Source organism: Paramormyrops kingsleyae, chromosome 6 (assembly GCF_048594095.1).
Source record: "Paramormyrops kingsleyae isolate MSU_618 chromosome 6, PKINGS_0.4, whole genome shotgun sequence".
Classification (NCBI taxonomy): Eukaryota; Metazoa; Chordata; class Actinopteri; order Osteoglossiformes; family Mormyridae; genus Paramormyrops; species Paramormyrops kingsleyae.
Window position 1 is genome coordinate 7,477,950 of NC_132802.1, and position 14,368 is coordinate 7,492,317.

Genomic DNA, 14,368 nt, shown 5'->3' on the forward strand with positions numbered 1-14,368 from the left:
TTCATTACAACGGACAGCTCGAAAGAATCAAATCAGTTAATTCAGTCGAACTTCCCATCACTACTGTGTAGCGACTGTGCCACATGAGCTCACCGCGCCCCCTAGCGTGGTGGAGCACTTCCGGTTTGGGATTGTCTACTTGCTGCGCATTTTCATTTTGTTTCTGCTTTTTCTTTTGCGTGTGTTTTTTTAACTTGCTGCGCATTTTCATTTTGTTTCTGCTTTTTCTTTTGCGTGTGTTTTTTTAACTTGCTGCGCATTTTCATTTTGTTTCTGCTTTTTCTTTTGCGTGTGTTTTTTTAATTTGCTGCGCATTTTCATTTTGTTTCTGCTTTTTCTTTTGTGTGTGTTTTTTTAATTTGCTGCGCATTTTCATTTTGTTTCTGCTTTTTCTTTTGCGTGTGTTTTTTTAATTTGCTGCGCATTTTCATTTTGTTTCTGCTTTTTCTTTTGTGTGTTTTTTTAATTTGCTGCGCATTTTCATTTTGTTTCTGCTTTTTCTTTTGTGTGTGTTTTGTCTCTAGGGGCCACCGTAGTGATCGTTTAAGAAATGATACATGTAGTGCCGGGTATCGCAGTCCTAGCTCACGGCTTCCGACCACGACCGCTATGGCTGTATATTCCTTTGAGCTCTATATTTGACTATATATAATTGAATTCGCAGTACAAACAAAGCTGGCTGCACTGGGTTTGTGACTTTACATACATGTATCATTTAATTTTGTGTTTCAAAGTTATAAGAGTAAATATATGAGTTAACGGTGTCATCTGGATAAAATATACTTAAGGGTGTTATTAATTGTTTAATATTATATTTCTTTATATTAATGTTGCATTGAGATGCACTTGTGCCTCACACCACATAGAGGCTTTTAATACTGCCCGTCCTCTTTGTGTGGCATTTGTATGCTTTACTTGTGTTGTATGAGTTTCTTCTGGGTACTTTGGTCCAAAGTAAAGTAGGATAGTTTGGTGAATTGGCTGTGATCTCTAAATTGTCTGTGTGTGAGATTCGTTAGGCTTCTTTCTCTTTGTACCACATATGTATTCATCTCTTGAGATGCAGGATGGCTCATCTGACATGACGTTTCCGCTGCTCCGTAGGCCCCTGCCTTTTTGAGTTACCTGCACCGCATATGTAGGTATAATAAGATATTTATGCACTGCAGCTAATACACAACACCCTTCTCCTGTAAGCTAAAATGTCTTAATTTTATGAAACTGAATTTTTGTGCCATAGATTGATATTCACAACAATTAAATTCAGTCGTCTTGCAGTGTTGTCCAGGATATGTGGTTTGGAGATGGATGGATGGATAGGAACTACTACTGTTGATATGCTTATTATATAACGTGGGATGGTAGAGTGGCTCAGTCCTCCTGTTGCCTTCTCATTTTGACCCCATGTGGTCCTGTTTCGTTTCCCATTATGTTTTCCTGATGCCTGCCCTCAAGTCCTTTGGCTTCCGCATGTGACAGAATGACCAGACTCCCCAAAGTGCCTAGCGGCTATCCCCAGGAACCCCTAACACTCCGTATCTCTGTCTGCACAATTTCCCCTGCAATCAGCCTCCTTTCTAAGCTTGAGTCTCTCTTCTGCTCACCTCAGTGGCTTGTGGACAATCCACTGTTGGACCTGCTGAGTGACAGTGACCTGGAGGACCCTGATGAACTTGCTGAGCCACCCGCTGTCCGGATTGCCCCGTCGTTGCGAACCCCGTATTGGTTACAGCACTGGGGAAGGGGACCTGTGGAAGTCACGCCCAAACAGAGGCTGCCAGGGACTCCTGTTGCACAGCCCATGCTAATCCTTCTGGAGCCACCCCACTTGCAAGCTGAAGATGACTTCTCCCTCCTGGAAACCCACCTGCACTGGAGGCTAAATCCCGCCATGTGGAAGGTGCCCAAAGCCAGAGCACTCTTCATGTGGGCGGGGGAGATACTGACGGGACTTACTTCAGGCGCGGATCCCCAGGAGGCGGAAAAAGCCCAGCGCTGTAAGAGGCTGGCCGGGTCTACGTCTCCTGGGGAGGGAGCCAGGGGTGTACTATCTGTGCTGGCCTCCCAGATTTCCATTCGCCTGATGTCTGATGCTGCCCCCCTCCCCAAGCAAACCTCTTGCTGAGGCCCAGAAGGAAGAACCCATGGTGCCCTCCTGCTCCAGCCTTGCTGGCCCCTCAGCACCCTCTGAGGCCCTCAGGTCCTGCAGTCCAGACCGGCTCCACCTTGCCGGTGAACAGGCCCATGGGGGTCTGTGTCCCAGGGTCGCTGCCCAGCTCCTAGAGAACTCCCCGGACGTCCTTCGTTTCCACTCATCACGCCCCAGCCCCTGCCCCATTGCCCTGTCCTGCCCTCGTTTTACTCTGTGTTCCCTGTGACTCCCTCTTATCTTTCCACCCCTGTCCCTGTTGCCCCTCTACTTGTTTGCCCTGTCCTGGTGTGTGTCTTGTTTGCTGTCTTGGTCTGTTCCATGCCCCTGGTCATGCCATGTGTCTTGTTGGGTGTCCTCTTTGCTGTCTTGGTCTGTTCCATGCCCCTGGCCTTGTGTTTCTACCGTAGTATTTAGTTGTAATATTAGTTGTATTATTTGTTGTGTTATTCAGTAAAGCCCCTTTTGTTATCCTGACGCCTGCCCTGAAGTCTTCTGGCTTCTGCACAGGACAAAAACTAGCAAAAAATTGAGAAAAATATACATCTTATCATAGAAATTGACAGTTTATTGTGGGTTACATGCAATAAAATATTGAAATAATTTATGTATTTGTGTTTTTCTGTTTTTTAATACCCATTTGGGGAAAATTATCACTTCAAATAAGAACAACAAATGATGAAATTAATACACCTAAAACGTTAAGAATGTCAATTGCTGTACACAAAAAAAACAAACACTATATTAAACCATAACATTTTTTTAAATTCTCAAGTTTGTGACAGTGACCCATATTTAATATGTTTAATGGTCTGACTTAAATTTGTGATGTGCAGATTATTCATTTCGGCCAAAATGCTACTGCAAGCAAATAGAAGCTGAATTTCAAAGCTTTCAAAAAGGCTCGATGAACAGATGGCAGTAAATGAGAAGGTGTTGTATTATAAGTAGGGATGTAACTATTCTTTATTTTTAATCACATATCTTGACAATTAATGACATATACATGTAGTAAACACGGAAATTAATACAATATTAAATCCTAAATCTATTGGGCAAAAGGCTATAAAATTAGAATTGCAACCACTGAAGGTCAGTAGTGGGCAGAATTTCACTAATCTACTAACAGCCGATTAGCAAAGTTAATTACTTCATTAGTGGATTAGCCTTACTACTAACTTATCAATTAGCTAATGCTAAATTTTGTTCTGCTAGCTGTAAATCACTGACATTTTTTTGCAGGTAAAGTGAATTGAGTTCAACGGTCAAAAACATTTGTAAACCCTAAAATTATACATTTTTTCCTATATATTTTTAGCATGTCTGCAACAGTCTGTGTGGTACACTGTTGGCCGAGAACATGCAAATTTATGGGTACAACAGGTTAAAATTTATTGATATGTTTTTATGGGTTTCAGAGCGAAAAACCAATCCAAAGCTAAATTCATATGATAAAAGTGAGTATTTATTGTTAGCATCCGCTAATTTTTTTGTGGTTTATCAGTTTAGCCTTATCTAATTAAACCTCACGCACAAGCTCAGGCTCCTTCCCCACCAGAGAGGTAACATTCCATGTCCCAAAAGCCAGTTTTGTTAGCCGGGGATCGGTCTGCCAGGGCCTCCCTTGGCCGCCACCCGATCCACATCACACCAAACCCTGATATTCCCCTTGCGGGTGGTGGGAATGGTCCCACATAACTCTTTCGGGCTGGGCCCGAGCAGGCCCCACAGGCCAAGGGCCGGCCACCAGGCACTCACCAACAGACCCCTCCCCCAGGCCTGGCTCCAGAGTGGTGCCCCAGTGACCCTAGTCTGGGCGAGGGAAACGAGACCTTGCAATGTTTACTTTTCATCAGGTTTTTTTTTTCGGATTGCTCTTCGTCTGGCCCCTCCCCTGGGACCTTTTTGCCTTGGGAGACCCTACCAGAGGCTATTGCCCCCGACAACATAGCCCCCAGGGTCATTGAGGCACGCAAACCCCTCTACCACGATAAGGTGGCAATCCAAGGAAAGGCGTCCGTACGTATATGCGCTGTTACATTAATCGATTGCTGCACGTATCGCTTTAAAATGGTGAATGCGTATTTGCGTGCCAGTTATGTCCATCCCTGTTTATATACCACATTTCAGACACAAGGCAATTCAAAGACAGAAGAATACATCAAAAAAGACAAATATAATGCTGTAATCAATAAAACAGGTAGCTATTTAGCCACATCAACATATTATTAATCTAATAAAACATATCAGTGAAACAATTCTTATGGAGCTAAGTACATGGTCATAATCATTAAAACGTCGTTATTGAGCTGAAAATACATGAATTAGCCTATCTGATAAAACATGTCGTTATACTGTTAAGCAAAATGTAAATGATTTTAATAAATTATATTTATTTCATAAAAGGAAATTGTTCACAATTAGAAAAAGGAATATCAGTATACTGTTCCAGTTATTAATGCTGCCCGTAGTAACAGGATTGGCCGCACTGCATTCAGAATCAGATGTTCTGTCTCCAGCTTTAACTGCTAGAAGTCCTTTGGATTCACAGCTGTAAAGACATATATATAATATGAGAAACCATTTTGATAAAACATAGTACAACTCAAAGGAAAATAACATTTTATACATGATTCCAGCGTATAAATAAGAAATATAAAAAACTTACTCTGTGTGTGGTTTACAGGATGTGAAAGAGCCATTAGAGTATGAATTATCACTGCAGTCCTCACAGTCGGTATCGATATATTCTGCTCCTGGAAAGAGTACAAATTCTCCTTAAGACACAAATCTTAGGAAGACAAACAAATGTTTTGTTTTATTTATTATTACATTGGTATTGAGAACATCCACACAAATCCATACAAACCAGGCTGTTTGATGAATTGTCCAGGTTCACAGGCTGTGTGTTTATTGGCTGCCCTGCACCCTCCCTTATAAGGATTAATACAATAGTGTCCTTCCAGGACCCCACACACTGTATCTGAAGATGATGTACATGTCCTCACTGTTTTCAATCCAAGGCCTGTTTGCAGGAGATAATGAACCACATCATGATATGAAGATCCATGTACCCACTTATTCTGTTCAAAATTAATATCTACAATATGCAAGTTATGAATTCATGAAAAACCAAGGAAACTGTGGTATTCTCACCCTGGTCACAGACAGTACATGGTTTGCATTTGGTCAAACCGTTTGGCTCATCTGTGTAAGTCAAACCAACACATGGAACACAGGAAGTGCTGGACTGCCCTGTACAGTGTTTATAAACTCTATCCCCTGAAAAAGAAATTGAATTGTGTTCAACTGGCAAATTTTGAAGAAAATGGAATTAATGGCAAGGTTAGGACAGGGAAACCCCCACTGACAGTATGAGCCAGTCTTCCAAAGACTCACCTTGAGGACACACAGGACAGCACTCACCACCTATGTCATACTCAGCCTGGTTACACGAATAGCAGAGATTACAGATAAGAAGCAGAAGGATGGCAATCACCTGAAAGAGACAAATTTGTTTATATAATTATATATATATAGGGATGGACATAACTGGTACGCAACTACGCATTCACCTTTACAAGCGATACGAGCGGCAATCGATTGTTGCAACAGCGTGAATGCGTATACGTGTTTTATGTGCATTTGCACCGATATGACAAGAAATTACTGTGCAATTTAACCTTTATATGCTAATTCGTACTTCATTTATAAAGGTTAAAATGCATGGTAATTTCTTGTCATATCGGCGCGAATGCACATAAAATACGTATAGATTATGTAATCTTTACACCCCTAAATTGCAACATCTATCTATCTATTCAAGTGTAAGTTGTATGTATATTATCATATATACACGTTGCAGCAGTGTGGATGGGTAGCTGACAGATGTGGGTTTAACGTATTCAAATTTTGTCTTTCCAATTCAAACGGTCTCTGAGAAACTGAACAAAATGAAAGAAGGGTTGGAACTGTCCCAACTCTCCCCTACTCCACTTTAACATAGCTGGAGACCAGGATGAGTCATATGAACTGATACTCAGTACTACCTGAAAAGGAGTGAAATTGATAACTCCATGCATGAGCTAATGAATTGCAGTGACTTACACCAATCATGAAACCTTTAAAATCCTTAGGCCACAGCATGGTAATCCATTTTTTCCCAAGTGCAGTTCACTCCTTTTCCATTTGATTGGAATCCTGACATACCAGTCTAGGGGAGAGGAGAAGATGCATTTAAACAGAGTTTGTCATCCACTGTACAGTATATATATATATATATATACTGTATATATATATATATATATATATATATATATATATATATATATATACACACACTCACCTAAAGGATTATTAGGAACACCATACTAATACGGTGTTTGACCCCCTATCGCCTTCAGAACTGCCTGAATTCTACGTGGCATTGATTCAACAAGGTGCTGAAAGCATTCTTTAGAAATGTTGGCCCATATTGATAGGATAGCATCTTGCAGTTGATGGAGATTTGTGGGATGCACATCCAGGGCACGAAGCTCCCGTCCCACCACATCCCAAAGATGCTCTATTGGGTTAAGATCTGGTGACTGTGGGGGCCATTCTAGTACAGTGAACTCATTGTCATGTTCAAGAAACCAATTTGAAATGATTCGAGCTTTGTGACATGGTGCATTATCCTACTGGAAGTAGCCATCAGAGGATGGGTACATGGTGGTCATAAAGGGATGGACATGGTCAGAAACAATGCTCAGGTAGGCCGTGGCATTTAAACGATGCCCAATTGGCACTAAGGGGCCTAAAGTGTGCCAAGAAAACATCCCCCATACCATTACACCACCACCACCAGCCTGCACAGTGGTAACAAGGCATGATGGATCCATGTTCTCATTCTGTTTACGCCAAATTCTGACTCTACCATTTGAATGTCTCAACAGAAATCGAGACTCATCAGACCAGGCAACATTTTTCCAGTCTTCAACTGTCCAATTTTGGTGAGCTCGTGCAAATTGTAGCCTCTTTTTCCTATTTGTAGTGGAGATGAGTGGTACCCGGTGGGGTCTTCTGCTGTTGTAGCCCATCCGCCTCAAGGTTGTGCGTGTTGTGGCTTCACAAATGCTTTGCTGCATACCTCGGTTGTAACGAGTGGTTATTTCAGTCAAAGTTGCTCTTCTATCAGCTTGAATCAGTCGGCCCATTCTCCTCTGACCTCTAGCATCAATAAGGCATTTTCGCCCACAGGACTGCCGCATACTGGATGTTTTTCCCTTTGCACACCATTCTTTGTAAACCCTAGAAATGGTTGTGTGTGAAAATCCCAGTAACTGAGCAGATTGTGAAATACTCAGACCGGCCCGTCTGGCACCAACAACCATGCCACGCTCAAAATTGCTTAAATCACCTTTCTTTCCCATTCTGACATTCAGTTTGGAGTTCAGGAGATTGTCTTGACCAGGACCACACCCCTAAATGCATTGAAGCAACTGCCATGTGATTGGTTGATTAGATAATTGCATTAATGAGAAATTGAACAGGTGTTCCTAATAATCCTTTAGGTGAGTGTATGTTTAACAAAACAGTATCTGGGCTATCAGATGAAGCTTCTAAAAATGTCCATAAATATGAAATTGTGTAGTGCAGAATCAATACCACTAAAATTCAAATAATAGGGCTTATTATTAGCTAGCTAGTTTTTTTTTTTACGTTGCCCCTATAGGTTTCACTGATAGTAATGTTTTTTTCAGAGCATAACGTTAGATCTTCTTATGCATTAACATTAGCCTAATAACAAAAAACAGGCTAAGTGGCGAAATAATTTCAGAAAGGCACACTTTATTCATGATAAAATGAGAATGAAAACATAGGGAGTTCATCTCCTTGGAAAATGACCATGATCGATTTTACCTCACCAAATAAGCCTGGTTTAAATAGAGAACTTAACTTATCTTCCTAGTTAACGTAACTAACGTTTACTGTACCGACCTCAGGAGGACAATCACAATGGTAAGTAATTCAACTTATAAAGACGTCAGCTTGCATTAGGCCACTTAAAATTAATAAATTGTTTTACATGGCCGCCCGCCTCAATTTTTTGGTGCCGCCTCGATTTTTTTTATATTTTATATTTTTCAAAAAATCTGTGTTTTTCACCTCAAAAACTGTGGGTGAAAAATCTTGAATGTCAGCCTCGGATTTTTCAATTTGACGCTTCTCGGACAATGGTTTTTATCGTTTGTCAGATTGTGTGTGGGCCCACGGTATTAAAATCTTGGCAGGGCATCAATATACCGAGTAATATTACCCTTCGCGAGCTGTTTGAGAACTTTTCTAGTTTTAGTATATCTCTGTTGCCGTTCGTCTTTTCGCTAAAAATATAAAATATAAAATATAAAATCCCCTACTCACCAATATTTTAGAAGTTTGAGTCATGTAAAACAATTTATTAATTTTAAGTGGCCTTAGTAGATGAAACACTTAAACGAATAAATGAAGGTTGTAAAATAACACATTTTCAACAAGCTACATACAGGTACCAAACCTGCGTGAAGTTGGCCCCCCATATGTTTCAGATTTCAACCAAACTGGTCTCAATCGTATGTGCCGCGTTTGTGCCGGATTGTGCCGTTAAAATTTTTGTTTGTGCTGTTTTAGTTTCTGAGATATAAATGTGTGTTTACATGGTGACGTCATCAGCGTGAAGTTGGCCCCCCATTTGCGTCAGATTTCCACCAGACCGATCGCAATCGTGTGTGCTGCGTTTGTGCTGGTAAAACTGTCCTTTGTACTGCTTTAGTTTCTGAGATATTAATGTTTGTAAGGTTGACCCCCCTCCCATTTGCGTCTGATTTCGACCAAAGCGATCGCAATCATTTGTGCCATTAAAACTGTCCTTTGTGCTGCTTCAGTGCTGATATATTGCTTATTTACTTGGTCACGTGACTCCGCCTTTAAGTTGCCCCCCATTTGCCTCCGAATCGGTCTCAATAGTTTGTGCGTTTAAAAGTTGTCTGTACTGTTATTTTTCTGAGTTATACCTCTTAGTTTATGCCTTAACGTGATCACCGTATAGTGCTCAAGCTCATGTTTCTCATGTTAACAGAAGGTGGAGCGTTTGATGACTCCGCGACAAAGCTGCACGTATAGTGACGTACTTAGTCAGCCCCGCCAGCCAGATAACGCATTTCAAGATCGTGCTGAATAAATTCAGGTTCTCAGCGGCTAACACCCATATGCGTTTCATATGTAGCACTTTGTATTGATTTTATGCTGCTATTTAATAAGTTGGCGCTGTATTTTCACGTGAGCAATGCCATTTTAGAAATTGGGGGGCGCGGGCGTTAATATTTTTGAGGTCTATACCTGTTCATTAACTATACACACACATACATACATACATACGTATTCATACATAGACATACATATTTTCGCTATATTTTTACAAAGACAGTAAAACTTCATTATTGGACAATTTTTATTTAACCGCCATGTGCAAGAAGTAAGAGGGTCCATGGGAAGGTAAAGACATCACAATACACAGTGCAGGCAAAATGACAAGAGTTTATTATACATTGTTGTACAGTATTAAGCATTAACTGGTTGCGTTTGGTGCTGGGGCGTTCACTACCTTGTAGCAAAACGCTATGTACGTCTGCATATAATTTAGGGTTCTGTGATGTGCCTTACCACTGTAAATGGCACACAATCACTTTTGACACCGCAAGAGCCACTTTCCATACTGTTGTTTTGCTTTTTCACTCCCAAATTACACATTCCCAAGAATCTTTACATCTCAAGGAATCGTACTGTGTTGTGATGAGTTGGTAGAACAGATGATAACCTGGGTCAAGCCTGCACGTAACGAGGCAGTATGTAACTGGCGGTCATTTGTGAAAATATCTAGCATGATCCTAAAATGCGGTATCTGGCTGGCGGAGCTGACTAAGTCTACGTGCAGCTTTGTCGCGTAGTCATCAAACGCTCCACTTTCCGCTAACATGAGAAACACAAGCCTGAGCACTATACGGCGATCACGTAAAGGCATAAATTAAGAGGTATAACTCAGAAAAATAACAATACAGACAACTTTTAAACGGCACAAACTATTGCGATCGCTTTGGTCGAAATCAGACGCAAATGGGAGGGGGGACAACATTTCAAACATTAATATCTCAGAAACTAAAGCAGTGCAAAGGACAGTTTTACCGGCACAAACCAGCACAAACGCAGTACATACGATAATTGCGATCGGTTTGGTGGAAATCAGACACAAATGGGGGGCTAACTTCACGCTGGTGTCACGTGACCATGTAAACAAACATTAATATCTCGGAAACTAAAGCAGCACAAAGGATAGTTTTAACGGCACAAACCAGCACAAACGCAGCACACACGATTGCGATCGGTCTGGTGGAAATCTGACGCAAATGGGGGGCCAACTTCACGCTGATGACGTCACCATGTAAACACACATTTATATCTCAGAAACTAAAACAGCACAAACAAAAATTTTAACGGCACAATCCGGCACAAACGCGGCACATACGATTGAGACCAGTTTGGTTGAAATCTGAAACATATGGGGGGCCAACTTCACGCAGGTTCGTAACCTGTGTTTTATTCACGTTATCCACGCGGAAGAGATTGGAGCGTTCGCAGCAGAAAATAAGGGTTACAATACGAATAGTCGCCACCAGGATCAATGTTATGCAAGATGCGCTAGGGCTGTTTGCTAACATGTACAGTATGCAACACACGGTCATGGTCTGGACATGCAACAAAATGAGAATCAATACAGAAGATCTCATTATCCTTATCCCTATCCAAAAGAATTTGGTTTTGATAACTCCAAGGAATTATCCTAGAAGTAGCTAGTATACTAGTAAAAATAATAAGCCTATACATTTACAAACAGCCTGGTCTGGTCCAGCAGTCTGGTGTTATTCCAGCCCTCTCAGTCCCCCCAGCTCCAACAGCCTTCAGAAATAAACATTTGCCTATTAGGCTAATATCTGTCTTGGTGATACAGCAGATCTTAAAGTACAGCCTAATTTCTAACTCACCCCTTGGTCCTGCGCGCTGTCCTCATCCTGCCATCTCCCTGCTCCTGTGCCTCTCCTGCCTTCTGCTGACCACCACTTTCCTTCATACACATTCATACAATGTTCTGTAGCTCTTAACACTAATATTTCCTACTTACTCTTCTTTTACCACCAAAAACGTGCCTTATGTCTCCATCTTTGCTTTTCTTCATAAAGTGTCTGTGAATAAAATCTAATCTATATTTAACAAAACAGTATCTGGGTTAGGGTTTTAGGGGTTTTTTGGGGGTTAGGGTTTTAGGGGTTTTTTGGGGGTTAGGGTTTTACTGGTTTTTTGGGGATTAGGGTAAGGGTTAGGGTTAGGGCTATTGATTAGCACTACGGTAGCCTAACTCGACAAAGTATAGCTCAACTCGTTTCAGATCAGCGACCAATCGGTCATTTAGAGACAGGCATGCATTCTACAGAGGGATGCCTTTTTCGGCATAACAGCTGTTACAGGCTTCATAGTAGTGATGGGATTTATGGCTCTTTGAGGGGATCCGGATCTTGGCGATCCGTTCCTTTCAAAGAGAAGTTCAAAAGAACGGCTCTTTTGGCTCTTTTTAAATATTTAGTCAGTTTTAAGAAGCCAGCTTGGGGGCATCTCAGTTTATCCTGGAAATAATCACTGGGAGGAATGATGAGGTGAGATTTGTAGTCAAATAATTAAAACTCAGATATCACACACCAATATCTGAGTTTGAATTATTCTGAAATATTGATTATTACCTCATTTGTCATGTGTGTACTATATTCCATATGGTTGCACAACATCCCTCTGCTTAGACAGTGACATCACTATTTTGGATTTACCTTTAGTACAAAGTGTGTGTATGTGTAAAGCTACGTTGACTTATGTTATTCATACAATACCTACTCACAAATAAACATCAAAAACAAAGCCGGCTGCAATGAATTTCTGTGCAAAACAGCTTTTACTACAAACACTTCCACACAATGTGGAAGTGAAGGATGCGTGCACAACTATCATCATGCTGTTAGGCAGTAGCACCCCTGCGCTGGGTGCGCCCCTCCCCCTATAACTGTTCTGTCTCGCGGAGGAGCTAATTTGTGTGCATCTGTGTGAAACACGCATAGGAAAAAAAGAACGACAGAAAGAACGGCTCCCCTCCAGCCGCGACTCGGCTCCCATCGTTCATAAGTGGAAATTAGCGGGAGAACATTTTAAAACAAATTTGAGGAAGCACTTCTTTACACAGCGTGTAGTCAGAGTATGGAATAGTCTTCCTGCTATTGTAGTGGAAGCTAAAACCATGGGTTCCTTTAAATCAGAGCTAGATAAGATTTTAACAACTCTGAGATATTAGCTAAGTTCTCCCCAAACGAGCTTGATGGGCCGAATGGCCTCCTCTCGTTTGTAAATTTCTTATGTTCTTATGTTCATGTTTATGAGCCGTTCGAAAGAATCGGTTCGTTCGCGAACGTCACAACTCTACTTCATAGAGACTAATTTTTTGGTCTGCATATGCCATATCCAAACTGCTGCCATTTGTGTTGCTAAATTTAATATTAGGTTTAGCCAAAGGTTAAAGGAAGGCAGAGGTAACACCGATAATAACCGATTATTACAGTCGACGTTTTCTCATATAGTCTATGCAATTATCAATTTGGGTAAAATTTACAGAGGATCAGTCTTACCGTTTATCGCTTGCTTCTTGTTGTAAACAAAAGAGGAACGATGGAAACTAAAACGCGGTAAGCTTGCGAGGCGGGGTGGGAGGGTGCTGGTTAGTGACGCAGTTTGTGAGAATAAACAGCTACTGTTGTTGTAATGCATGTGAACGGTCATTTGACTTGTTAGTAAGCGGAGGTGGATTTAACAGGCTTCAAAGGCACATGAGCTGGACAGTCCCCGGTTCTTCACATTTGCAGCCTGGGGCGGTGGAGTACTGAATCATCAGAGATGTTTATGCCCGGTTCACCTTCAACAATCAGCCCCCGCAGGGTTTTCCACGGAGAGGCGTAGACATACCCACGGAGGCTTAATTCGTAAACAACGTGGTCATATAAAAACGACGCCTGTCCGTTATGTTGTATAATGTTGTCGAGTAGGGATTTTGGCATGTTTATGCTTCGTGGGAAATTATGTTCACTTCCCTGAATATTTGTGTATAGTAGGGTGATCACATAATCCATGTCAGGGGGGACGTCGACGTACTTCAGGTTTTACAATCTACTTTAAAACTGAAAGGCTCCCGAATCCGTGTATCGTTCGTTCTTTATATTTTCGGTTTCAAAACCAAATCGGACAAACAAACGGCGGCGTTTTTTGGTTTTTCCGTTTTAAAATCAGAACGTGAAAAACATAAAACGGAAAAAGAAAAAAAAACATACTTTTAAAAACACTGTTTTAAAAGCAAACGGGAAAAATGTACATCACGTGTTATTGTTTCGTTTTTGTGATATTTACGGTAAATCCAGAGGATGACGGACAATATGATATATTAAACAGCATGCAACTCTGGCTCTGCAAAACTGCTGACATGCTACTGACTCATTACACGGGGGTGTGCAGTGTGTTATACCCATATAAACGGTATGACTTACGCATATTACAGGAAACAGCTTTATAGAATAAGAAATGAAACACACTACAAAGGCAAAGCTACAGATATACAGCAGTCCCTGTGCAGTTCCTGGTGGAATCAGTCTTTCTAGTCCTATTCCGTTTCAGTGCAGGTCACGCAGAAAGACCATTGGCCACCTCATCTGCCTTCAGCCATCCAGTTTCAGCCAGTCCTCAGCAAGCCATCTGAGGACTTTCCTCAAACACTTAAAGAAAAAAGTCCATTATAGCTATCAGGAAGGGGATGGCGCATCACCAGTCACCAGTTCCGCAAATTTTAGGGGAAACAAAACAAAGCATCAGATGACAGAAACTGAAGTGACACTGAAACAGAAAGCAGAAGTGGTTCTTATGGGAAACTCCATATTTGCTATAAAGATCTCGGTGCTGTAGTTGATCCAATTGTCCTTCTCGACAGTATTCAAAAATATATTTAAAAATCAGAAAATATACATTTAGAGTACCATCTGTCCAAATGTTTATCCTGGCTGTGTTTGTGGGTGGTCTGGAATCTTGTGTCCATAAATATAAACTACAGATAACAGTTGCATAGAT

The 14,368-nt window shown here is 41.2% G+C and overlaps 1 protein-coding gene and 1 long non-coding RNA gene across 4 annotated transcripts; one reads left to right on the forward strand and one right to left on the reverse strand.

The window, feature by feature from the left end:
- Positions 1-242: 242 nt before the first annotated feature.
- Positions 243-2,756, forward strand: LOC140591859 (uncharacterized). The gene is made up of 2 exons (XR_011992156.1): positions 243-1,138; positions 1,610-2,756. It is a non-coding gene; the product is annotated as an uncharacterized lncRNA (long non-coding RNA).
- Positions 2,757-3,097: 341 nt separating this feature from the next.
- On the reverse strand, positions 3,098-13,161 carry LOC111855716 (tumor necrosis factor receptor superfamily member 14-like). 3 transcript variants are annotated; one of them, XM_072713539.1, is made up of 8 exons: positions 12,886-13,161; positions 11,206-11,285; positions 6,257-6,362; positions 5,549-5,648; positions 5,306-5,431; positions 5,019-5,174; positions 4,818-4,905; positions 3,098-4,700 (listed from the first exon to the last, which is right to left on the reverse strand). In XM_072713539.1, exons 3-8 carry the CDS (start codon positions 6,293-6,295, stop codon positions 4,547-4,549), a joined length of 663 nt encoding a protein of 220 aa, XP_072569640.1. In that variant the 5' UTR covers positions 6,296-6,362; positions 11,206-11,285; positions 12,886-13,161; the 3' UTR covers positions 3,098-4,546. The 3 variants fall into 3 exon arrangements, with proteins under 3 accessions (XP_072569640.1, XP_023690732.2, XP_072569641.1); XM_023834964.2 differs by lacking the exon at positions 11,206-11,285 and having other exon boundaries at positions 12,886-13,158; XM_072713540.1 differs by lacking the exons at positions 11,206-11,285; positions 12,886-13,161 and adding an exon at positions 11,343-12,364.
- Between the last annotated feature and the right edge of the window lie 1,207 nt (positions 13,162-14,368).

Bases quoted from the DNA above. Each gene is read 5' to 3' on its own strand.
- LOC111855716 (XM_072713539.1), bottom strand. From the start codon at position 6,295: ATGCTGTGGCCTAAGGATTTTAAAGGTTTCATGATTGGT. The intron at 5,175-5,305 runs GTGAGAATACCA...TCCTGCAAACAG, and splicing joins ATGTACTGTCTGTGACCAGG to GCCTTGGATTGAAAACAGTG. The intron at 4,906-5,018 runs GTTTGTATGGAT...TACTCTTTCCAG, and splicing joins ACAATTCATCAAACAGCCTG to GAGCAGAATATATCGATACC.